At 43.8% G+C, this 26237-nt stretch overlaps 1 protein-coding gene across 1 annotated transcript in view; it reads right to left on the bottom strand.

Annotated features, from left to right (window-relative positions):
* The window catches only part of KDELR2 (KDEL endoplasmic reticulum protein retention receptor 2), a 99548-nt gene extending 95024 nt beyond the window's left edge, over positions 1-4524 (bottom strand). Inside the window, exon 1 of the mRNA XM_078665136.1 lies at positions 4288-4524. Coding sequence (XP_078521262.1) covers positions 4288-4378 — 91 coding nt within the window. The 5' untranslated portion in view covers positions 4379-4524. The remainder of the gene's footprint in view (positions 1-4287) is intronic.
* Positions 4525-26237: the final 21713 nt, after the last annotated feature.

Raw genomic sequence — 26237 nt, 5'->3', positions numbered from 1 at the left:
AGCAAAAATGATGTCTGCAACACTGCAGCATGGCTCTTAGTGACCGCAAAGTTGGAACTTATCACAATAACAGCGCTAAAGTATATTCTAAATTAACAAAAATCAAAACTCAGGCCAAAAAGTGAGTCTTTTGCGTCCCAAACATGCACGATCCGTGCAAGATTCAACAGTCTGACAGACCCCACGTTTGCCATGAATTAAGATGGAGCCGGCAGATCTTGAAAAACGGGGGTGACAACAAAGAGGTGCTACTGTCATGCATTTACACCCTTTTGGTTTGTGAATTGTTAGACCATGTTACTTAAACCATGTTGCTTAAAAACTAATAAAGGCTGCTACCACTGCCGTTTCACACTTTGGGAAGTATTAAAAGTAATTTAGGGAGGAACCTAATACTTGCATGCGGGGAAAAAAACACATGCTGGGTATGTCACGTGTCAGGGTACAAAGCTATTTTCTGGAAAATTTCAAATAAGATGCACTTTTGCTAACTAAAAAAATATTGATCATCAATTGTCTGACAGATCATCCGAGCTTTTATTAATCTAAAGCCACTAGCCATGACCCTCTTGCCACCTACAGAAGAAAGAACACACTGAATGCTACGAAGGGGATGGGTCAGAGCTGATTAGAAGTTTTTAATCTGTTGTAGACCATTTAATGTGCCACTCAGTCGAAGCCACATCTCCCTCATCTCGTTCAGAGGCGGAGGAAAACTTCTGTTTTTTTTTTATAGTGGGCAAACAGCTAGCACTACTTGTTGGAAAACTCTAGCAAGCTTTACAGTTTTCCAAGCCCACCCTAATTAAGGGGCGCTTTCTGATATTTTTTTCTTTCTGGGCCCGCCACACAAGGCCTTATGATGGTGACCCGAGGTATGACGAATGACCAACAAGTCCTTTACTTTAGGAGGAAACCGTCAGCATGCCAGAGACTTTAGGAGTTTTACAAGCTAGCCCCCAGTTTAGGGATGGTTCACAAAAACAAAATAATGCTGAGGAGGTCGCCATAGTCTGGCGAGCCTTTTGGGGTACTCTTCTCGTAAAGTGTCTGCTTGAGAAATGGGGAAGTCATCATACCACAGCGGTGTGGGCTGCCTCAGAGACTCCCGCGTCGTGGTGTTTGGCAATCTGTCAACAAAAACCTCAAACACTTCCTACCCCCTCAGCTATGCTCATAGTAGAACTACTCTACCACAAGGGACCCTGCAGACTTCAAATATTTGTGGTGTGGGCAGGGGCACCATGGAAGCTGGAGTGCACACTGGCTTCAAGCTCATCAGGCCAAGAAATCTTAATAGCATTCAAAAAGTAGACCCAAATGAATCTATTCTCAAATGTAGTTTATTGAATTAAAAGATAATTCCTGCTTTTCGATCATGTTACAGACCCCTCCAAACTTCTCTGAAAGTTTCTTTGACACGAGTTCCTTAAGTGGAGTGATCAACGATTGTCAGGGTGCAAGGGATTCAATCTGCAACTCCATCCAAGTTACTGCAAGAGCCACCTGTGGGTGCAGAGGGTCTAGAACCACCCTAGCAATCTATGCAGATGGATCTGGAAACGACAAAGATGCTAAGGGCTCTCTCTGGTAGCCACTCATTCATGAGTGCAAAGCCTCCTACTTTAATCTTAATATGTCTCAGTGTCACTTTGTTACACCACCCATTTGGTTAAGGTCTGATGTCAGCACCTATGCTTCTGTGAGAGAGTGTTTCACCCGTAGGCTCAGTCTATGCCCCACTTAGGTACATATTTCACAGTGCTGGTGCAGAGGGTTCATGGGTGCCGCAGGAGCTTGATGTGCCACGCAATCTCGCACTCATGTGTACAAATGGTCGTCAGAAACCCACCTACGACTGCAAAGGACCCCCGCAGGAAAACAATGCACCCTTGACAGTGCCCGCGATAATTTATGGATGGAGGCTACTTAAACTACAAAAAGAAGGAGGTTCGGGTTTGGAATACAAGATCCAGATTTTTTTTGTTTTAATTATTCATCATTTTCAGGTAAGCCACGGAACCTTGCAAATAAACAACACACTACATGGGTAACAAGAGTAGTGCATTCATGTATCGGAAAGGGTCATTAGGAGCAGTAAGAGCATCACAACATAAGTGAGTCAAAGAAATAAAGGGGATGGGAAGATTAAGTGGTTGTGACTGACACATTTTAGAACGGTTACAACAGTATATTTTCGGATATGACAAATACAACCGGTGGCACATACATAGACATAGTAGCCTCACATGTCACTCCGTCCGTTCTTCAGAGACAGTAGGTATTCTCGAAGTGGCTGCCAAATGTCTTTAAGCCGAGCAGAGGAGGGCTGTCACAGCACAGATTTCGCAGGTGGTCTCTCGACAGGTCGGGATGCTCAACCAAGCAGTAACACGCGGGCAACATTTACTGTCCCAATGTAATGCAATCTCTCGCTTTGTCAGCAGCAAAGCAATAGCCGTGAACTTAACAAGATTCATATTTAACCCAATTATGAATCGTGTGCGATGATTTATTGCTAATGAAACCCTTCGGCAACGAGTAAAACAAACTCAAAGGCGGGACTTGGAGTTTCTGACATCAACCCCTGCTCACATAGAAATGCTCGGAGGAAGTTATTTTGGGAGAGAGAAGAAAAATAATAAAATCTGCTACATCAGGTGCGATGCGCCTGACCCCTCCCCCGATGGCATGAGTGCTGTGTATGGAAGGAGCAAAAAGCTTGCTAGTAGGTTTTGTCCAGCCCTGAGCAGAGTGCTCTCATGTGCCACAACGGCATTCCTGCTCCCATCCCACCCTGAAATGTAATGCCTGCAGGCTACAGCACAGAGGAAGCCGCCACGTCAGAGGGGGACCAGGCCTACCAATCGATCGCCGACCTCGAATGTATTCACGCTCTCGCCCGTGACACCTGCACTCTCTAGGAAGAGGGCAAATGTCCGGGGTGGTGAGTGTCACTCTTGCCACATCTATGGCAGACATAAGCTTAGGTATACTGTAAATACAGTATGACATCCCTTCTATTTCTGTTGGACCGTTTATGACACTCTGGTGAGATCCTTAACAGAAGACTATACAATGTACTATAGCATTCACTAGTTTTACAATGCTTCAACCCAAGTTACCTGCAACGCTAGAGCGCTCAATTGTACCAGCTCCTTACGTGACTATCTCACGCAGTCCGGTGTTTTACTTTACATCCTGGAACTTCTAGTCCTGTTTATCACAATGGCAAAACTTGCACTACAAGTCCCAGATTGCAAAGCAAAAACACAATGAAAGCGCTAATCCTGCATAGAACTGGAAACTTGTGAGTTTTAAACAGCGTCCTGCAGAACTGCCTAGGGTCAGCTAATGTGTTCTGATTCAATAACGGGAGTCACACAAGATCGCAACACAACAGGGACAATACAATCAGCACGGGGAGTGGCTCTGACATCTTAAAATAGGTGTGGTTCCCACTTCAACTAAGCCTGACCCCAATCCTGCCGGAGCCGGATGCATGCACACAATACAATCCCTCAGGGACACAGTAAAAAAATATAAATTTTGGATCAGTTCATTTTGTGCATTCTAAATCTCAAAATCAATTGCAAGAGAGGAAATCTTTTAGATACCGGTCACAAGTATGAAAGTTCCGTAATAGGAGAGGCAGGAGTACCAGACAAACTACGTAGAGTAAAAAGCAAGGTGTAATAAAAAAGGCAGTCATGGTGATGGGAAGTACTAGGTCATGAGACACATTCCTGAAAGTCTACAGGCAAGGGGATCTCAGAATTTTAACACACCCACGTCTCGGGTGGTTACGCTGAAATAAAAAGATGCTGTGCAGTGACGGATCTAATCTAAGAAACTGACAAGCACTGGTGGGAAGCACCAGAGTGTATTTGACATACAGTCAAACAGTCTGAAAATTAGTGTCTTACTTCTTAATCCAAGTTGGCAAGGCATTTTGCACACAACGGACACTGGGTGGTTCAAGTATCTGGCAGGTAAAGCAAGTTGCGGTGTCCTTAATCTAGCAGAAAAAAAACAGACTGGGGCATCCAAATGCCCTACGAAAAAGACATTGTATTACTTTTCACAGCAGGCAGTGCAGTATGGGGGTGCACAAAACTGTTAAGTGTTGGAGATTTCCTGGATGCTGCAGGGAGTGTAGAGTAATGAGGTTCCTGGAAGGGAATATCCTGCAGCAGGGGAGTTCCCTGGAACTGTCAGACACTGCAGGTTGGGAAGGTCCCATGGATCTGCGAAGTAATACTGTCTGCACCTGCTGGCCCCTCTTACCTGCGCAAGACCGGGTCTTCCATATCTTGAGCAGAAGGATGATAATAGCCGCCAGGTGAGACAGATCGCCGGTAAGTCTGAAGACGTTCATGCTGAGGGGGTTGCTGCGACCGGGGCCCTGGTGAAATAACGCTGACTGACTGCACACCTGGCAATGAAAGGGCCCGGTTCCGTACTGCAGCTGGGGTAGGTCTGAAAATGGCGAGCGACGAGCGACGTGGCCCGGGGACGTGGCCAAACATAGGAAGGTGGAGAGAGGACTCTTGGAGCGCACCGCCCCCTCGGGACGCACAGCAGCCTAGCGGACATCTTGAAATGGATCACATTGGCGATAACAGTGTCCCACTGAGGTTTCAAGAGTGACTAAATCACCGCATATAACATGTAAACTATGAGGTATTTATGATTAACGTTTGCTGGAGTCAATTTGTTTCAGCATCACTTGACAAGGAAATATATTAATATCATTGTATTACTTATCAATATCAAAAAGAAATACTGGTAAAAAACGGTAATTATTTAAGGAACGAGTAAGTATTAAGAGCGTGTTTTGTTATTGTTTAATTATTGATTCTTTGTGTATGTTTTATTTAAATTACCACCTATGTAAACCCCACTTTTGTTTCGTGATGGCCACTTTATTACACAGACCCGTTGTCTGGTTGCCTAGGCATTTACCAAGCGTGCTTTCTTTTCGATCGGAGTTACAGGAGCGGCCATCTTGCACTGTCAAGGATTTTCACAAAAAATATATTGTTTAAAAAAATACCATTTGAAACTTAGCCTTGTTTTGATTGTTTGCCAAACACAACACTTACTTAATAGTTTCCAATAGCGGTCTCACAATTATATTACTATTGTATCCCTTATACTCATCTTGTAATCATCTCGTTAGTATTTTCAATGTTAGCAATCATTATTAGCTTTCATAAATCGGAATTCCTAATGATTTGGTAAGAACTGATTGAGGTCACGCCAGCATAAGTCGTGAGACTTGTTATTGGGCTCCCTCGACGTCTATCAGAGCTCTCTGAAATTCAGACGTGCAGCAAGTCTAGTGGAAAAGGAACGTAGCCAATGAACGCGGCAAATGGAGTCAGCCGTACAAATCAAATGCAGAGTAGCATGAGGGCGTTACAGTGAAATTAATATTTTTTGGGGTATAATCATTTCTAAACTCCTTTTGTCTAAAAAAAACATATTTTTCCACCTCTATGTCTCAGACATAGCAAAATTATGAAAACACAAACACAGGCATCATATAACATACTATTAAGAACACAATATAACTCTCCATAATATTTGAGTTAGTTAATTTGGCAACATTAAAAGATGTATCAGCAAAATATATCATGTATTTCTTTCTCTTTACACTTTCGTTTAATGTTTGTGCAGTTTGAGTTTGGTTTGTATAGAAGCTTAAAGTTTTCTTACTATAACTACTTTTTAACCATATAAGATCGTGACCAACGCTGCGGGCGGCGGCAGCTGAAACGCGTAGATGCCATCACTTTATAAATAAAATAATCGAGTGAAGAAACCTTTGGAGTGCTGGTTCAATCTTTTGAAACCAAAGGGATTATTGTTTGGAATATATATATATATATATATATATATATATATATATTCCCAACTCGTTTCATTACCAGCCGTTGCTCCTCCTTGCTACAGGTGCTTTCTCGGCGCGTGGTGCAACGCGCATTCATATACCCAACTCCGGTCTTGTATGTCCACAAAACACATTCGAGAGCACACAAAAAACAATCCAGGGGGGCTCAGTTATGTATTATTTAATCAACGCTTCAGCAAGCAAGTTGACAAACGCGTTTCAGCGATCCCGCCTTCATCAGTGTCAACAAAAACTTTACGCATTCGTGTTTAAATCATAAACAGTGCAATACAATCCATAGACATAGTACTATTTACAAGTGCTTAAAACAAATCATAACAATCGACGATGGACTAAACTCAGCGGCCAACTTATAGTGGTGTTTTGTATTATACCAAAATATTCGTGTCTCGGTATAGTGCCATACATAATTAATTCTACTCATTTCAATTCATACTTTGTATTTGTATAGCGAAACAACTGCATTCTGTGCAGTAGGGTAATATAGCCTGATTGTCCATTTGTCGCTCATCAAATTATGCCCTGAATGTTTTTTTTTTCTTGGAGTGCTTAATCACAGATGAATATTTACAGTTTGTTTTTATAAGCTTATTTTAGGGGAGAATAAAAGATTGAGCAGATAAAACCATTAAATGAAGCATATAAAGCATGGGACCTTAATACAGAGGTATCTACTATGGTATTATTGCCCTATGTGAACCCACATCTCTTCCTCATTGTTAAGTCCCTTTGGGGCCTTCGTTTGCAATTTAATGATATACTTTGATTCTAATGTTCGAAGCTCCCTAACATTATCTCCACCTCTTTCAGATTTTATCATTTGGTCTAGACAGAAAAAGGTAAGGAGATTGCTGTTACTTTCATGTTCCCTTTCAAAGTGGCGAGCTACCGGGTAGCCTGGATCTTTGTTAGTAATCGCCCTCATGTGTTCCAAGATTCTCATTTTGGCGGGCTTGATGGTGCTTCCTACATAATTTTTACCACATGGGCACGTTAGACAATAGACTGTATATTCAGAATTGCAATTTAACAATTTGGTTAATCTTTGTTTAGCCTTTGCTATAGCTTTATCATATTCCATTTTAGCTGAACAATTTCTTTTCATTCTAAAGAACTCTCCTACTGGGATATTCTTCACAACTCTTTTGGGGTGGCTACTATTCGCATGAAGGATAGTATTTCCTGCTGTGCTGAACAAAGGTGTAATGAAACAGAAAGAAACAAACTACTCCAAGATAAGGCTAAGCCTAAAGATAAACAAATCAGACTAATAAGCAATTACACCGAGAAATCCTCTAATATCTACCAAATTTTGAGAAAGAATTGGAAAGTAATCAAATCAGACAATGTGGTAGGAAAATTACTTTCTGAAAACCCCCTGATCACGTACAGGAAAGGAAACTCGTTAAGAGACCATTTGGTGGACAGTCATTACAATGCCTCCAAAAAAAAGAAAACGATTCCAGTGACGGGATTCTTTCCCTGTATGAGATGTAAGGCGTGTAAAAACAGCAGCAAAGTCAAAATGTACCCCATCCCAGGCAAAAAAAGGAAACCACCGAAAACCAAATTGTTAAATTGCAATTCTGAATATACAGTCTATTGTCTAACGTGCCCATGTGGTAAAAATTATGTAGGAAGCACCATCAAGCCCGCCAAAATGAGAATCTTGGAACACATGAGGGCGATTACTAACAAAGATCCCAGCTACCCGGTAGCTCGCCACTTTGAAAGGGAACATGAAAGTAACAGCAATCTCCTTACCTTTTTCTGTCTAGACCAAATGATAAAATCTGAAAGAGGTGGAGATAATGTTATGAAGCTTTGAACATTAGAATCAAAGTATATCATTAAATTGCAAACGAAGGCCCCAAAGAGACTTAACAATGAGGAAGAGATGTGGGTTCACATAGGGCAATAGTACCATAGTAGATACCTCTGTATTAAGGTCCCATGCTTTATATGCTTCATTTAATGGTTTTATCTGCTCAATCTTTTATTCTCCCCTAAAATAAGCTTATAAAAACAAACTGTAAATATTCATCTGTGATTAAGCACTCCAAGAAAAAAAGCCCATTCAGGCCATAATTTGATGAGCGACAAATGGACAATCAGGCTATATTACCCTACTGCACAGAATGCAGTTGTTTCGCTATACAAATACAAAGTATGAATTGAAATGAGTAGAATTAATTATGTATGGCACTATAGCGAGACACGAATATTTTGGTATAATACAAAATACCACTATAAGATGACCGCTGAGTTTAGTCCATCGTCGATTGTTATGATTTGTTTTAAGCACTTGTAAATAGTACTTTCTATGTCTATGGATTGTATTGCACTGTTTATGATTTAAACACGAATGCGTGAAGTTTTTGTTGACACTGATGAAGGCGGCATCGCTGAAACACGTTTGTCAACTTGCTTGCTGAAGCATTGATTAAATAATACATAACTGAGCCCCCCCGAATTGTTTTTTGTGTGCTCTCGAATGTTTTTTGTGGACATACAAGACCGGAGTTGGTTCTTTTTTATATATATATATATATATATATATATATATATATATATATATATATATATATATATATATATATATATATATATATATATATATATATATATATATATATATATATATACTACTATAATAAAGTAAGAACTGTGAATCTTTGAGGCGGGTAAACTCGGGAACCACAGCGCCAATTCAAACACCCGATACATCTTTGTAATTGTCAGGATGTGCAGATGGACATAGGCTATATTTAAAAAAAAAAAAAAATACTTGGTTTTAAAAATTTTACATAAAAAAAAGTAGTCCCTTGAAAGTAGCACCGGCCGCGACGTGCGTCCTGACATCAGGAGCGCGGGGAGGAGCGGCGTACCAAGCGTGAGGAGGAGCGGCAGGAGTAGTGGCGTACAGGCGGGGAGGAGCGGCGTACAGGCGGGGAGGAGCGGTGAGGAGCAGCGGAGGACAGGCGGTGAGGAGCAGCGGACAGGCGGTGAGGAGCAGCAGACAGGCGGTGAGGATCGGCCGACAGGCGGTGAGGAGCAGCGGACAGGCGGTGAGGAGCGGCAGACAGGAGCAGTGAGGAGCAGCGGAGGAAAGGCGGTGAGGAGCAGCGGACAGGCGGTGAGGAGCAGCGGACAGGTGGTGAGGAGCGGCAGACAGGTGGTGAGGAGCAGCGGACAGGCGGTGAGGAGCGGCGGACAGGAGCGGTGAGGAGCAGCGGAGGACAGGCGGTGAGGAGCAGCGGACAGGCGGTGAGGAGCGGCGGACAGGCGGGGAGGAGCGGTGAGGAGCAGTGGAGGACAGGCGGTGAGGAGCAGCGGACAGGCGGTGAGGACCAGAGGACAGGCGGAATTAAGTGAAGCAGCCGCGGGTGCGCTCACGGGGCGGGCGGGGGCCCTGAAGCCTGATTGCTCCCGGACAAGGTCGGGACGTGCTGCTAGTATATATATATATATATATATATATATATATATATACACATTAATGCCAATCCTGGTGCAGAAATAAAACACAGGCGCTGACTCCGTCGGTAAAGTTCAAGGATAAATGTTTATTCCTCGGTGATGGACGACGCGTTTCGTCGGACGTGTCCGCCTTGCTCACAACATAGACATTCACTATAGTGCAACAATATATAGAAACAAGGTGTAAACCAAAAAATACGTAGTCATTAAAACCGCCAGATACAACCATAGCAATGGAAAAGGTACATCAGCCTGAGGAATGCTCGTTCATGGTGAGTACATGCAGTATTTCTTCCAATTTATGAAAAAATAATATTATCATATGTAAAATAACATGTACCTACAGCAATTATGTATAAAGTAAAATAATGTTGTAGATGGTGTGTTATAAATCTAACACACTGTACTGTTCAGCAGTAATGCATATAAATATACAAGAAATCTCCGTACTGCCAGTAAAGAGATTGGCCGTCACACAGTTATATGTCTTGCGTGTACCTCAGCCATTGGTTACTAAATTGTCGTTTCAAAGTGACGCCAACTTGTGTTTGTGCTGTACAAACCACCATGTAACTCTGCATGTTATTTCTACTACTAGGGGGTATTCCTCGATGTATATGGCAAATGCTCCATATGGAGCTGAGACCTGGGGTCCTGCCCAAGTGGGCCATGTGGCACATGTGTAAAACTGGTCTCTTAAGCCTTGTATACCTGGCATGTGTACCATACTTGGTGTAGTTACGTTCTGGTTTAGTGCAGGCGGTACTCTCGTGTCTAAGAGCTTTCATAATTTCCAAAATTAAATAAGGTGGAAGGTGTGGGTATAATGTAAAGGGGAGGTGAGTTGTGTAAAAAGAATTGTGTGCTAGTGATAAAACTGTTCAGGAGAGAGTGTGTCAGGGATCAGGAGGTTGCTTGCTTGCATGCATCTGTAATATATATTCCTATATATTTTTTACAAGTGGACATTCAGTGCCTCGTCTGCATTAAGACCATTAGGTGTCTTACTATCCAAGAGGATGATGTACCTGGACTCTAGTTTCCTCAGGGCAAGCTGCCTATTGCCACCTCTCAGGTTCTTTGGGACACTGTCTATGACAAAGTACGACAGGTTCTCAGTTTTTCCTCCATGCAGTGTGTTGATATGCCTGGCTACTGGGTATGTGGGGTCGTCATTAGTAATGGCCCAGAGGTGTTGGAGAATCCTCACATGTGCTGGATGTATGGTACTCCCAACATACCGTTTGTTACATGTGCAGACCAGGACATACACCGCAAAATCGGTTTTGCATGTAAAATGCTCCCTTATCTCCAAAGGTGTTTTCCTGAGGGCTAAGTGTACTGACTTGGTATTGATACCATGTCGACAGGCCTTGCATTTACTGCATTTCTAAAACCCTTTGAGAAAATAAAAGCACTCACAAGAGACATTTGTTCGGCATCAATTTATTCCGAACCAAACAAACGCGTTTCGGCGACCTGCCTATTGATGCCGAAGAAACGTCTCTCGTGAGTGCTTTTTTTCCCTCAAAATTGGGGAAACGGAGCTACAATATATATATATATATATATATATATATATATATATATATAATATATATATCCGCAGCTAATCCTCATCGTTTGAATCAGATTCGGGAGGCACAGCGGGGCTCATAACACCAACATGTTTATTTATTGAACATCAGGGCATGACGCGTTTCGGAGGGTTCCTTTATCAAACGCCCTCAATGTCCCAGTGCCTCTGTTACATACAGTCCCCTTTTCCATGTCTTTTATGCTCACCAGCACTGAAGTAGTGTGGGGCACCTCAAAAACGTGGCACAGAGTCGTCATGTTTCCTCAAGTGTACTCCATTTCCCAGCAGGCAGCATTTCTCACCTGCTGTCGACGGCTCCGTTATCGGCGTATTTTTCACTTTTCCATTCGAAGGCCGATGTGCTACGAGTGCATGTAAAATGCTCCCTTATCTCCAAAGGTGTTTTCCTGAGGGCTAAGTGTACTGACTTGGTATTGATACCATGTCGACAGGCCTTGCATTTACTGCATTTCTAAAACCCTTTGAGAAAATAAAAGCACTCACAAGAGACATTTGTTCGGCATCAATTTATTCCGAACCAAACAAAAGCGTTTCGGCGACCTGCCTATTGATGCCGAAGAAACGTCTCTCGTGAGTGCTTTTATTTTCTCAAGATTGGGGAAACGGAGCTACAATATATATATATATATATATATATATATATATATATATATATATATATATATATATATATATATATATATATATATATATATATATATATATATATAGCAACCAATCCCGATTTACGAAAAAAATCGGACTCCGACACAGGCATCAGCTTTACCATCCAGCCGTTTATTTAATCTTCCGCTTGACGCGTTTCGGCACACCTGCCTTGCTCACAATTGTCAGCCACATAAAATCAAATGTTTTTAACAGAGGTAGGGAGTGTCACATGATCAGCATTATAATGAAACTGAAAGAAAGACTGCTATGCTATATCATTACATCACATTGATCCCAACGATCACTGATTTGAATCAATAGTTTAAAATTGTCACTAAAATTCAAATCAATACAATACATACTTCAATTAGTGTTTGTAATACAATGCATACTTAATATGTTGTTTTTAATAAGTTAATCACTCATGAGTATTTCTAAACACGCCAAATTATCAACTATTAAAAATCATAGCAGATAATTTATAGAACCATTTTCACTAGAAAACGTCTATACACATACATATTCGAGATTGATTGTTCTTTCCATGATGTAATCTCAATGGAAGTCCTTTCCCGAATTTCTCTTTGAATAGCCAGTGACATTATTAATTTCTGTATTTGTGTTTCCAGAGTTCATCCACTGGGATTTAGTGATGTCAGAAAGTCTTTCTTAAAAGAGATAGTGGGCCAGTGCCCTTAAGCACAATTGATTTGTTCTTTTCTGTCGATAAATCAAATAATTAAGTATTTAATACAAGTATATAGCATACAGGAATCATCACAGTTCATTTAAAATGTTAATACATTGCAGTACAAGTTAGCTACTGCTTGTGCAAAAATGCTAAAGAACCTCTTCATAAAGTGAAAATGCTTTATAGTGCATCCTATACTGTGTAAAAAATTGCTTGTAAAGTGCAACTCATAACATGAATATGCAATAGTAAAGTGCTAGTGCTTTTTTACCATAATATAATTCATAAATATCTTGCTAAGGACATAGTAGTCCTACAATATTGTGCAAGTTGTTGCAAAATAAATATACAAGTATTCAGCATCCACAATACTTAAAATCTAATTTACTTTGTTAGTCTCTAACTCTTTGAACTATCCTTTTAATCGAACATTAATCTATCGCCTGTATTATTAATCAACTGCAAATTTTAATACACACTGGAAATAACAATGCATGTGACATTTTGACTACTGTTCTCCTCTGAATTTCACTATTTAAAAAATACTAACTTTAAAAATCTTTGAAATGGAGTTTCTGATTCATGCTAGATGTACATGTAGATCTTCCTCCACGTTTAACCCATTTGGGATCTTCGTATTAAACAGGAGTATGTACTTTGACTCTAGTTTTCGGAGTTGTTTCTCCCTGTCACCTCCTCGCAAGCTTTTAGGGACCTGATCAATTGCAAAGTAAACCAAATCATTCAGATTTCCTTTATGTTCTTCATTAATATGTCTGGCCACTACATATTTATCATCCTTATTTGTTACTGCTCTTAGGTGTTGTAAAACACGAACATGAACCATGTGAATCGTGCTACCCACATACAACTTTGGGCAGGAGCATTTTAGAATATAAACAACAAAATCACTCTTACAGTTTAAGGGGGTACGTATTTTCCATGGACTACTTAAAAGGGGTGAAATTAGCTGCTGTTCATTTGAACCATATCTACAAGCTTTACACTTATAGCACTCGTGGAAGCCTGGGCTTACTTTCCACCAACCACCCCCCTTCTTTACTTCTGGGTTCGTTTTAAATAGGTCATCCCTCATTGATTTCGCCTTGTTGAATGTGATCATAGGTCTCCTAGACACTTTACCCTGTAGGACTGGATCTTGCCAAGGTACCAATGTCTACTCAGGCTGTCTCTCACCTTTGCCTGGTAGGCATTGTACCCAGTAATCATTCTTATTTGATTTTGTGTGTCTCTTGTCTTATTTACATCGGGCTTCAACAATGTTTCTCTGTTTATATTGTCAACCTTCTTCTTTGCTTGATCTAGAATTGGTGGACCATAGCCTCTTTGTAGGAATCTATATGAGAGTGCTTTTTGTGCTTCCCCCAGGGCATCCTCTTCACTGCAATTTCTCTTCATTTTTATATTTTCTGCATACGGGATGCTCATTTTCAATCCTGAGGGATGAAAGCTTTTCGCATGCAAGATTGTATTGCCTGCAGTTGCCTTTCTGAACGTTTTCGTATGAACGGCTCCCTGCGAGATATACACCTCCAGGTCTAAATAAGTCACACTCTTTTCACTGATCTGTGGTGTAAATCTTAGATTAAAGTTATTTACATTGATGCCGTTTATGAACTCTAGGGCTTGTTCTTTGGATCCATTCCACACGATAAACAAATCGTCAATATATCTGATCCATTTAACTATGTAGTTGTTCCACTCCCTTTCAAACTCAGCTTTGAGCACCTGCTCCTCCCACCAGCCCATATACAAATTAGCAAAGCTGGGGGCGAAGCAACGCGTTTCGCTATGCCAGTTAGCTTGATCACCGTGATCAAGCTATCTGGCATAGCAAAACGCGTTGGTTGTCTCCGTAACCTTTTTGTTAAATGAATTAAATATGAAGATTTGGGAACTCAACTACCCATGAGTGCGTTTCATTTGGATCTTTAGAAGGAGATTTTTGGTGAAATATAACTGCGGCAAGGCTCCACCGCCGATTATGCACCAGATACAGGAGCGTCCGGAGTCTGAGCGAGAGAGAGCCACTCTTGGGGGATATATATATTCAACGTAAAAGGTTGCCCCCTGATGGAAACGCCACACAGATAAGAGTTTTCACCTTTCTTTATTGCGGGCAGTCAGAAAATGCTCTTTCACTCCTTCAGTAAGTATCGATAGCCAAACGCGTTTCAGGCAACTTCGTGCCCTTGTTCACTGGCTCAAGCTGCATCCATGACAACTGTAAGGGCTCCCTTTTCAACTTAAGGACCCGCCCCAGTGGGCGTGGAAACCCATTGCTTCCTGGTCCTTGAAGTCCCTTTGAAATATTACCCCAGTGGGTGTTGGCGAGGAAACATTGTAATTGATCAGTCCATTGTTCTACCCATGTGGGTTTCTTCGGGAGATCAACAATGGTTTGCTGCTTCTTTAATCGCCCCACAAAAATCGGTCTCTCAGTCCTCTTGGTTCCCGACACTTTAGGAACCACAGGTCCGCTTTCATGCGGAGGGGCGTTTCCGCGACTAGGCTGCCGCTAACATATCCAACGTAAAAGGTTGCCCCCTGATGGAAACGCCACACAGATAAGAGTTTTCACCTTTCTTTATTGCGGGCAGTCAGCAAATGCTCTTTCACTCCTTCAGTAAGTATCGATAGCCAAACGCGTTTCAGGCAACTTCGTGCCCTTGTTCACTGGCTCAAGCTGCATCCATGACAACTGTAAGGGCTCCCTTTTCCACTTAAGGACCCGCCCCAGTGGGCGTGGAAACCCATTGCTTCCTGGTCCTTGAAGTCCCTTTGAAATATTACCCCAGTGGGTGTTGGCGAGGAAACATTGTAATTGATCAGTCCATTGTTCTACCCATGTGGGTTTCTTCGGGAGATCAACGATGGTTTGCTGCTTCTTTAATCGCCCCACAAAAATCGGTCTCTCAGTCCTCTTGGTTCCCGACACTTTAGGAACCACAGGTCCGCTTTCATGCGGAGGGGCGTTTCCGCGACTAGGCTGCCGCTAACATATCCAACGTAAAAGGTTGCCCCCTGATGGAAAACGCCACACAGATAAGAGTTTTCACCTTTCTTTATTGCGGGCAGTCAGCAAATGCTCTTTCACTCCTTCAGTAAGTATCGATAGCCAAACGCGTTTCAGGCAACTTCGTGCCCTTGTTCACTGGCTCAAGCTGCATCCATGAAAACTGTAAGGGCTCCCTTTTCAACTTAAGGACCCGCCCCAGTGGGCGTGGAAACCCATTGCTTCCTGGTCCTTGAAGTCCCTTTGAAATATTACCCCAGTGGGTGTTGGCGAGGAAACATTGTAATTGATCAGTCCATTGTTCTACCCATGTGGGTTTCTTCGGGAGATCAACAATGGTTTGCTGCTTCTTTAATCGCCCCACAAAAATCGGTCTCTCAGTCCTCTTGGTTCCCGACACTTTAGGAACCACAGGTCCGCTTTCATGCGGAGGGGCGTTTCCGCTACTAGGCTGCCGCTAACATATCCAACGTAAAAGTTTGCCCCCTGATGGAAACGCCACACAGATAAGAGTTTTTACCTTTCTTTATTGCGGGCAGTCAGCAAATGCTCTTTCACTCCTTCAGTAAGTATCGATAGCCAAACGCGTTTCAGGCAACTTCGTGCCCTTGTTCACTGGCTCAAGCTGCATCCATGACAACTGTAAGGGCTCCCTTTTCAACTTAAGGACCCGCCCCAGTGGGCGTGGAAACCCATTGCTTCCTGGTCCTTGAAGTCCCTTTGAAATATTACCCCAGTGGGTGTTGGCGAGGAAACATTGTAATTGATCAGTCCATTGTTCTACCCATGTGGGTTTCTTCGGGAGATCAACGATGGTTTGCTGCTTCTTTAATCGCCCCACAAAAATCGGTCTCTCAGTCCTCTTGGTTCCCGACACGTTAGGAACCACAGGTCCGCTTTCATGCGGAGGGGCGTTTCCGCGACTAGGCTGCCGCTAACATATCCAACGTAAAAGGTTGCCCCCTGATGGAAACGCCACACAGATAAGAGTTTTCACCTTTCTTTATTGCGGGCAGTCAGCAAATGCTCTTTCACTCCTTCAGTAAGTATCGATAGCCAAACGCGTTTCAGGCAACTTCGTGCCCTTGTTCCCTGGCTCAAGCTGCATCCATGACAACTGTAAGGGCTCCCTTTTCAACTTAAGGACCCGCCCCAGTGGGCGTGGAAACCCATTGCTTCCTGGTCCTTGAAGTCCCTTTGAAAAATTACCCCAGTGGGTGTTGGCGAGGAAACATTGTAATTGATCAGTCCATTGTTCTACCCATGTGGGTTTCTTTGGGAGATCAACGATGGTTTGCTGCTTCTTTAATCGCCCCACAAAAATCGGTCTCTCAGTCCTCTTGGTTCCCGACACTTTAGGAACGACAGGTCCGCTTTCATGCGGAGGGGCGTTTCCGCGACTAGGCTGCCGCTAACATATCCAACGTAAAAGGTTGCCCCCTGATGGAAACGCCACACAGATAAGAGTTTTCACCTTTCTTTATTGCGGGCAGTCAGCAAATATTCTTTCACTCCTTCAGTAAGTATCGATAGCCAAACGCGTTTCAGGCAACTTCGTGCCCTTGTTCCCTGGCTCAAGCTGCATCCATGACAACTGTAAGGGCTCCCTTTTCAACTTAAGGACCCGCCCCAGTGGGCGTGGAAACCCATTGCTTCCTGGTCCTTGAAGTCCCTTTGAAATATTACCCCAGTGGGTGTTGGCGAGGAAACATTGTAATTGATCAGTCCATTGTTCTACCCATGTGGGTTTCTTCGGGAGATCAACGATGGTTTGCTGCTTCTTTAATCGCCCCACAAAAATCAGTCTCTCAGTCCTCTTGGTTCCCGACACTTTAGGAACCACAGGTCCGCTTTCATGCGGAGGGGCGTTTCCGCGACTAGGCTGCCGCTAACATATCCAACGTAAAAGGTTGCCCCCTGATGGAAACGCCACACAGATAAGAGTTTTCACCTTTCTTTATTGCGGGCAGTCAGCAAATGCTCTTTCACTCCTTCAGTAAGTATCGATAGCCAAACGCGTTTCAGGCAACTTCGTGCCCTTGTTCCCTGGCTCAAGCTGCATCCATGACAACTGTAAGGGCTCCCTTTTCAACTTAAGGACCCGCCCCAGTGGGCGTGGAAACCCATTGCTTCCTGGTCCTTGAATCACAGAAAAGATCTCCCTCGTGGCACTGTTCAGGATAACCAGCAGCATGCTGGTATATGTAGTCCTAATGCGGCGAGTGTGGCATATCACCCTGAGTGGGCTCCAACCCCCTGTTACTTCGCAGCATTGATTCCTTTGGTAAGGGGAAAGTCAGGTCTGCGCGCTGTGATTGTCAATGGCAGTACGTGCTTCACTGGAGGAAATCACTGGAGGAAAAGAAGTTTTTCTTCCGAGGCCCCTTCACCCTCAAGTTCACATCCAATCGAAGGCAAATGTGTTGCTCCTCTTACACGGCCAAGGGTAGCCGTGTTAATAGTTCAAACAAACAAAGCCCTTGAGCTCCAAGAGGTCACGCGACGTACTGCCAACCATCCGGTTTTCGTGCCTTGTGCAGCTTGCAAACTTTGCCCTCCTTCACTTTAAAACCATGTCCGAAGCGTTTCAAGGCATTCCGCCCCTTAATCATGGACTCTGCACAGGGGGGGAACAAAAGAGACTCACCGCATTTTTATTTCCTGTCTTTTATTACAGAAAAGACCGCCCTCGTGGGCATGGCACTGTTCAGGATAACCAGCAGCATGCTGGTATATGTAGTCCTAATGCGGCGAGTGTGGCATATCACCCTGAGTGGGCTCCAATCCCCTGTTACTTCGCAGCATTGATTCCTTTGGTAAGGGGAAAGTCAGGTCTGCGCGCTGTGATTGTCAATGGCAGTACGTGCTTCACTGGAGGAAAAGAAGTTTTTCTTCCGAGGCCCCTTCACCCTCAAGTTCACATCCAATCGAAGGCAAAGGTGTTGCTCCTCTTACACGGCCAAGGGTAGCCGTGTTAATAGTTCAAACAAACAAAGCCCTTGAGCTCCAAGAGGTCACGCGACGTACTGCCAACCATCCGGTTTTCGTGCCTTGTGCAGCTTGCAAACTTTGCCCTCCTTCACTTTAAAACCATGTCCGACGCATTTCAAGGCATTCCGCCCCTTAATCATGGACTCTGCACAGGGGGGGGAACAAAAGAGACTCACCGCATTTTTATTTCCTGTCTTTTATTACAGAAAAGACCGCCCTCGTGGGCGTGGCACTGTTCAGGATAACCAGCAGCATGCTGGTATATGTAGTCCTAATGCGGTGAGTCTCTTTTGTCCCCCCCCCCTGTGCAGAGTCCATGATTAAGGGGCGGAATGCCTTGAAACGCGTCGGACATGATTTTAAAGTGAAGGAGGGCAAAGTTTGCAAGCTGCACAAGGCACGAAAACCGGATGGTTGGCAGTACGTCGCGTGACCTCTTGGAGCTCAAGGGCTTTGTTTGTTTGAACTATTAACACGGCTACCCTTGGCCGTGTAAGAGGAGCAACACCTTTGCCTTCGATTGGATGTGAACTTGAGGGTGTAGGGGCCTTGGAAGAAAAACTTCTTTTCCTCCAGTGAAGCACGTACTGCCATTGACAATCACAGCGCGCAGACCTGACTTTCCCCTTACCAAAGAAATCAATGGTGCGAAGTAACAGGGGATTGGAGCCCACTCAGGGTGATATGCCACACTCGCCGCATTAGGACTACATATACCAGCATGCTGCTGGTTATCCTGAACAGTGCCACGCCCACGAGGGTGGTCTTTTCTGTAATAAAAGACAGGAAATAAAAATGCGGTGAGTCTCTTTTGTCCCCCCCCCCCTGTGCAGAGTCCATGATTAAGGGGCGGAATGCCTTGAAACGCGTCGGACATGGTTTTAAAGTGAAGGAGGGCAAAGTTTGCAAGCTGCACAAGGCACAAAAACCGGAGGGTTGGCAGTACGTCGCGTGACCTCTTGGAGCTCAAGGGCTTTGTTTGTTTGAACTATTAACACGGCTACCCTTGGCCGTGTAAGAGGAGCAACACCTTTGCCTTCGATTGGATGTGAACTTGAGGGTGAAGGGGCCTCGGAAGAAAACATTTTTTTCCTCCAGTGAAGCACGTACTGCCATTGACAATCACAGCGCGCAGACCTGACTTTCCCCTTACCAAAGGAATCAATGCTGCGAAGTAACAGGGGGTTGGAGCCCACTCAGGGTGATATGCCACACTCGCCGCATTAGGACTACATATACCAGCATGCTGCTGGTTATCCTGAACAGTGCCACGCCCACGAGGGCGGTCTTTTCTGTAATAAAAGACAGGAAATAAAAATGCGGTGAGTCTCTTTTGTTCCCCCCCCCTGTGCAGAGTCCATGAATAAGGGGCGGAATGCCTTGAAACGCGTTGGACATGGTTTTAAAGTGAAGGAGGGCAAAGTTTGCAAGCTGCACAAGGCACGAAAACCGGATGGTTGGCAGTACGTCGCGTGACCTCTTGGAGCTCAAGGGCTTTGTTTGTTTGAACTATTAACACGGCTACCCTTGGCCGTGTAAGAGGAGCAACACCTTTGCCTTCGATTGGATGTGAACTTGAGGGTGAAGGGGCCTCGGAAGAAAAACTTTTTTTCCTCCAGTGAAGCACGTACTGCCATTGACAATCACAGCGCGCAGACCTGACTTTCCCCTTACCAAAGGAATCAATGCTGCGAAGTAACAGGGGGTTGGAGCCCACTCAGGGTGATATGCCACACTCGCCGCATTAGGACTACATATACCAGCATGCTGCTGGTTATCCTGAACAGTGCCACGCCCACGAGGGCGGTCTTTTCTGTAATAAAAGACAGGAATTAAAAATGCGGTGAGTCTCTTTTGTTCCCCCCCCTGTGCAGAGTCCATGATTAAGGGGCGGAATGCCTTGAAACGTGTCGGACATGGTTTTAAAGTGAAGGAGGGCAAAGTTTGCAAGCTGCACAAGGCACGAAAACCGGATGGTTGGCAGTATGTCGCGTGACCTCTTGGAGCTCAAGGGCTTTGTTTGTTTGATATATATATATATATATATATACACATATAGGTACGTCCCCCCTCCCTGGTCCCAGGGGCCACCACCTTCCCGGTGCAAAATGTAGTTTTATGTCAAGACCGGAGGCTCCTATTATGCTTTCTTATCTTGCATTTATTAGAATAGCATCCAAGATAAGTACTAAGAAACTACAGTTCCCAGAAGGCCCAGCGAACAGCTGACCAATGGGAACAAACAGAAACCAACACCAACAACCAATGAATGAGCAGTCCTGGGTATAACGACGAGTCTGACTTCGAACAGCCCTCTCTTCTTGCTGGTCACAGTCAGATAAGTACCTCTCTGCCTTTGCGATTCATTTTGCAATGTCTTCTAAGGTTTTGTGACTGTTTGTTTGATAATTACATTGTTTACACTTAACGCTGCTTATGCGAGTCTTCCCGCTCCGTCCCGCGGTCTCACCCACCTGTTTGCTGCCTGTAATTGCTTTGGGAAGCTTTGGCACTCGCGCGCTTTTACGGTTGTTCAACGTCGTGCGGCAGCCGCTTCTGTTCTCCCGCTTTCCCTCTCCTTCACTGAACTTTTGGAGCCTGGACTGCGCGGCGGCTGGTTCTGTGTCCCGCTTTCCCTCTGCGGCAAGGAACTCTTGACGTTTAGCTTGCCGGTCTTACAATCTCGCTTTTTCCTTACTGGAGCTGCTCTCCTGCCTCCTGGTTGTGCTCCGCCCCAGTGGGTGTTCCTCCTCTAGTTTTCCGACACCAATAGCCAGCATTTGTTCTGGGTTTAGTTAACCCTTTCTCTCCTGTGTTTTCCTCAACTTGTATCCTTATTATGGAGATTGACAGCTCTCCTGGTTCTGATATGCAGAATGATGAAGGGGAAGCCTTCAAAACGATTTAAATGTTTTTATTAACTCTTCTGTTGAACATGCAGTGGAAGACTCCATGAAGCGCTTTACCAAGAACATGGAACATTCCATGCTGACTCTGATGTCCAAAGCTTTGGCCCATTCTGCGGGGGATAGCAGAAAGAGGAAAATGGTACCCTCCATTTTGAAGAATGATTCTTCTGATGCATCACGCATGGTCAGCGAGGTTTTCTCGCGCAAGGTTGAGGACATAGTGCCTCCCAGGCCTCCTACTAAGGAGGGGAATTCCATTTCAGATGGTAAACGCAAAACTAAATCAAAAAATTTGGAAGTACCTAAAAAGCTGGTAATTTCCCAGACTTTGGACACAGATGATGACGATATGAATGACTCTGATGACTTATTTGAACTTTTTGATATCTCTGACCCCCCCTTCTCCTCCTCTTAAAAAGTCGAAATCTGATTCCTTTTACTCCTCTCCTGTTTTGGATTCTGAGGGTACTCCTATGTTCGACCCTTCTTCAGTTCGCCATCCAAATTCCACTGAGTGGTTTCCAGCTTTCCATGTTGGCGATTACATTTCTGCCAACATTCGTCGTCCTTTGGATAAGTCTACTAGATCCAAATTGAAGTCGGAATGCCCTAAGCCTTCTATGACTTCTAATATGACAATTGCTCCAACCATTGATCAGCCTTTACTGATTTTGTTCTCTAAATTTGGCAAGGACCCCCGTAAAGGGGTAGATAGAGCTTGGTCCACTTGTCAAGACAAGTTGTTGGATGTCGCGGGCCCCCTTGCTCGTATTTTTGACTTGGCGGAGTCTGCTCACCTGGATGGCACAGACTTGGATCCTCAGGATATTTCCTCATGGGTACAACAGCATTTTGTCTTCTTGGCAATGCCAATTCGGTTATAATTCATGAACGCCGCAAAGGTCTCCTTATCAAATTTGATCCTAAGTTGGCAAATTTGGCTACCCTGGTATTAAGGCCGACGGCCTTTTGTTTGGTGATTCTTTGGTTAAAGACTTAAGTAAGTTCATCACCACTTTTGCTTCCCTTGATAAAGCCCAACAATCCATCAAGAAAGTTTTCTTTCCTCAGATTTTTGAATGGGCGGGCAGAGGTAGGGGTCGCTTTGACAGCCGTTCATATCCCAATCAAGGCTCCAGAGAATCTTCAAATTCCAACTATCAAGACTACAAACCACAGTTCTACCCCCAAATAGGTCGTGGTTTCAGAGGTCAGGGACAGAAGAACTTCCGCAACAATTCCCAACAGGGTAAGTCCATCAGTTCCTCCCCTTGGTTGGGGGTTGTTTAAAATTATTCATTCAAAAATGGGGAACTCTGACCTCAGATCCCTGAGTTCTAAACTCTATTCAAGGTTATCTTATAGAATTCTATGCTCCACCTTTCCAAACAGTCTTCCCCCCGCCTCTCGTTTTTTCTTCCGACATGGCAGCGCTCATCTCAATAGAGGTTCATTCCCTTCTCCTCAAACAGGCTGATGGAGCAGATTCCATCTGCAGTCATGCATTGTTTTATTTTTTGTGCTTCAGACAGGCTGCATTTAAATTGCCACGCACATTTTGGTGCAGGTTAAAAACATGGCACATGAAAAACATGAAAGTGAGGCCTATTCAGTCTGAAAATGCTTTTGCTGAATTAACATGTGTTTTTTTGCAATGTAGAGAAAATTGGCCTTTTTACCTTTGAAGATTAATAGAATGTGTTTCTCTCTTCCCAGCTCATCCATGTAATCTAAATGTATTATTCCTGTCTTAATAGACTTGACTTGTTGCATATTTTGATAAACATTTTCAGTTAATAACACCTCTTTTTATAATGTGTGTGAATTAACAAATGCACCAAACACTACACAGGGGACTAAATGCTTTTTGCATGAAAAGCTATCTAAAACACTAATGCATGTTGCTGTGTGTGCTATATTAACTGTGTGTGCTTTTAAATTTTACACTAAATGCATGAAAATGCTATGTTGCACATTTCACATTTATTTTGCATGTTGTCATAAATAATAGAAAAGCTGCTTTTCACTAATAGCTTGGCTAGGTAAACATTTATAAGGGGTATTAGTATGAGGGAGGGAAACATACTGGGCTGATTTACATGAAATTAATATTATCTTTGTGTTTGTTTTATTTTTGGGGCCTACAATTAAATGGCTGCCTGTGAATCCAGCAAGGCTATGGCTTGCATTAAAGAGAAGAGAGCATGCGCAGACTGTACCAGCTTTCCTAAAGGAGTCAAGGACACTTTGAACTTTTTACATTCTTGTGATTCTGCCAATGTACCAGTGTTAGTTAAAAGTGTCCATCTGACTACGCTGTGGAAGGAAGGAAGGAAAGAGAATTAGAATTAAACATTTTTCTTAGTAAATGTTGCAAATGTTTATATTTATTTATTTATTTATTTCAAAGTTTTATATAGCGCGAACAAGATCTTCACAGATATCAGAGCGCTTTACATAGAGGGGTACATGAGGGAACATAGTCAAACAATAAATCAATAGATCATATAGTACAGATAGGTGGCTGCAAAGCCCATCACATGAGTAATAAGACAACTCATACAAATAAGTAAATGGGTCAAGCATGTAGTACAAATCGGTGCAGGGTGTTAACAGAGTTCGAGATAATAGATCAAGTGTATTTAGCCATGAGGATAGCTTTTACTTCTTTTTTAAAGAGTGTAGTGGAAGAGATAAGCCTGGTTTCGGGAGGGAGTGAGTTCCAGATCCTAGGCGCCAATCCTGAGAAGGAGCGCTTGTATGTTTTTTCCTTCCTGAATCTTCGAGGTTTCAGCAGAAGATTGTTTGTGCCTCTCGTGTTTCTAATTCCCCCAGAGATTGTCAGTTTCTGAGCGAGGTAGCCGGGTGAGTTTAGGTGTACCGCCTTGTGTGTCATGCAGGCGATTTTCAGCTGTATTCTGGCTTCAAAAGGCAGCCAATTCAGGGATTTCAGGTCAGGGGTAATATGGGAGTGCTTTTTTGACCCAGTGATGAGTCTCGCTGCAGCATTCAGAGAAGCTCTTAGTGGTGCGGTAGTAGTTAGGGGGAGTCCGCAGAGGGCGGTGCTGCCGTATTCAATACGTGGGATGACTAGTGCTTGTACTGCTGTTTGGAAGTCTTTGGCTGGGAGGTAGGGTTTAAGTTTCCTCAGAGTATTGATCTGGAAGTTCGCTCCCTTTGTTGCCTTGCTGATATGTTGCTGCATGTTGAGGTTGGTGTCAAGTGTTATGCCTAAGGATTTTGCTGAATCCACTATGGTCGGTTGGACATTGAGTGCTGTTAGGTGCTTAAGCCATGTGTGGTAGATATTTTAGTGGGAGGTGAGATCAGAAGGAACTCAGTCTTCATAGCGTTGAGTTTGAGGTGGTTATCAGCCAGCCAAGATTGGGTGCTTCTGATCGTTGAGTTCAGACGCAAGATGTCTTTGGGGGATTGTAGCTTGAGATATAGCTGAGTGTCATCGGCGTACATGTGAAAGTTTACGTTGGATGCATGTAGCAAGGAGGTGAGAGGTTCCATGACTAGGTTGAACAGAGTTGGGGATAGAGAGGATCCTTGGGGGATGCCTAGCGTTACAGGTATTGGCGAGGACATCAGGTTGTTGCTCTTGAATTTCTGCGACCTGTTGTGAAGAAAGGAAGTGAACCACTTGAGAACAGTTCCAGATAAACCCATTCTTGTGTTTAGTAGTTCTAGTAGATTCTCATGTTTAACGGTGTCGAATGCTGAAGAGAGATCAAGAAGGATGAGGAGGCAGGTGTCGTTTTGGTCTAGCATTTGAAGTGCATAGTCAATTATGTGAGTCATAGCAGTTTCTGTGCTGTGTCCTGCTCGGAAGCCTGACTGGTGGCTGTTGAGGAGATCAAATTGCTCAATGTGTTTAGTCAATTGTAGTTGTGCGCATTTTTCCAACAGTTTGGCGAGAGTAGGAATATTGGTGATGGGACGGTAATTGTTGAGATCAGAGGGGTCGGCTGTAGGTTTCTTTAGTAGAGGTGTGACCTGACCAACTTTGAGGGAGTCAGGTATGCTTCCTTGTTGGAGAGAGCTGTTGATAATTTTAGTCCAGAGGGGGAGAAGCAAAGGGGTAAAGTCTTTTACTGCGGAGGCAGGGAGGGGGTCCGTGAGGTGATTGGATGGTTTCAGGGTGCTGAGTAGTTTGCCAATTTCTTCTTCCGAGTATGTGTCGAAGGTAGACCCTGTAGCATTGTTTTTTGGTTCGGTGGGTGCTAGGCATTGGGGTTTGGAGTAGAGGCTTGCGTCAATGAGGAGATCGCTTTTTATTTTGTCAGTTTTTTGGATAAAGAAAGCAGCGAAGTCTTCACAGGAGGGTGCCTCATGCCTAGTGTTGACCGGTTGGGGTTGTTCCTTGGATTGTGTTTTGATTAGCTCAAACAGTTTTCTCGGGCGGTTTTTTGCTTGGTCGAGTTGGAGGCTGAAGAAGTCTGATTTTGAGCGTTTTATTTTCCTAAAGTAGGCGTTTCTCTTTTTCTTCAGCTCTTTTAGGTGCATTGCAGAGGGAGCTGATCTCCAGGTACGCTCTGCCATTCGCATGTCTCGTCTATCCTCATTGAGACTCCCGTCGTACCATGGTTTGGAGATTTTAGTAGAGACTCTTTTCAGCTCCATAGGTGCAGCCTCATTAATTATAGAGGACATAGCGTTGAGATAGTGGTCAGTCAGAGTTTGGACGTCTGTAGCGCCTGTCGGTGGCAGTAGGAGGTTGCAACTGTTAGGGGGCAAAGAGCCTGGGTTGAGCTTTTTCGAGTCTCTTTTCCAGACTTTGGGCTTGGAGAGTTGAGCCGGGTTAACTTTGACTTTTTCATTGATAAAAAATGTGACAATATGATGATCTGACCAGTCACAGGGTTGGATGGACTCGAGTTGGATAGAATCCTCTTTGGAGATGATCAGGTCGAGGGTAGATCCTTTCTCGTGGGTCGGGCTGTTGCATATTTGGGTGA

This window comes from Lissotriton helveticus, chromosome 10 (assembly GCF_964261635.1).
Source record: "Lissotriton helveticus chromosome 10, aLisHel1.1, whole genome shotgun sequence".
NCBI lineage: Eukaryota > Metazoa > Chordata > Amphibia > Caudata > Salamandridae > Lissotriton > Lissotriton helveticus.
Note: the sequence above shows the minus strand (reverse complement) of the source record. Positions and strands in the feature narration are given on the sequence as shown.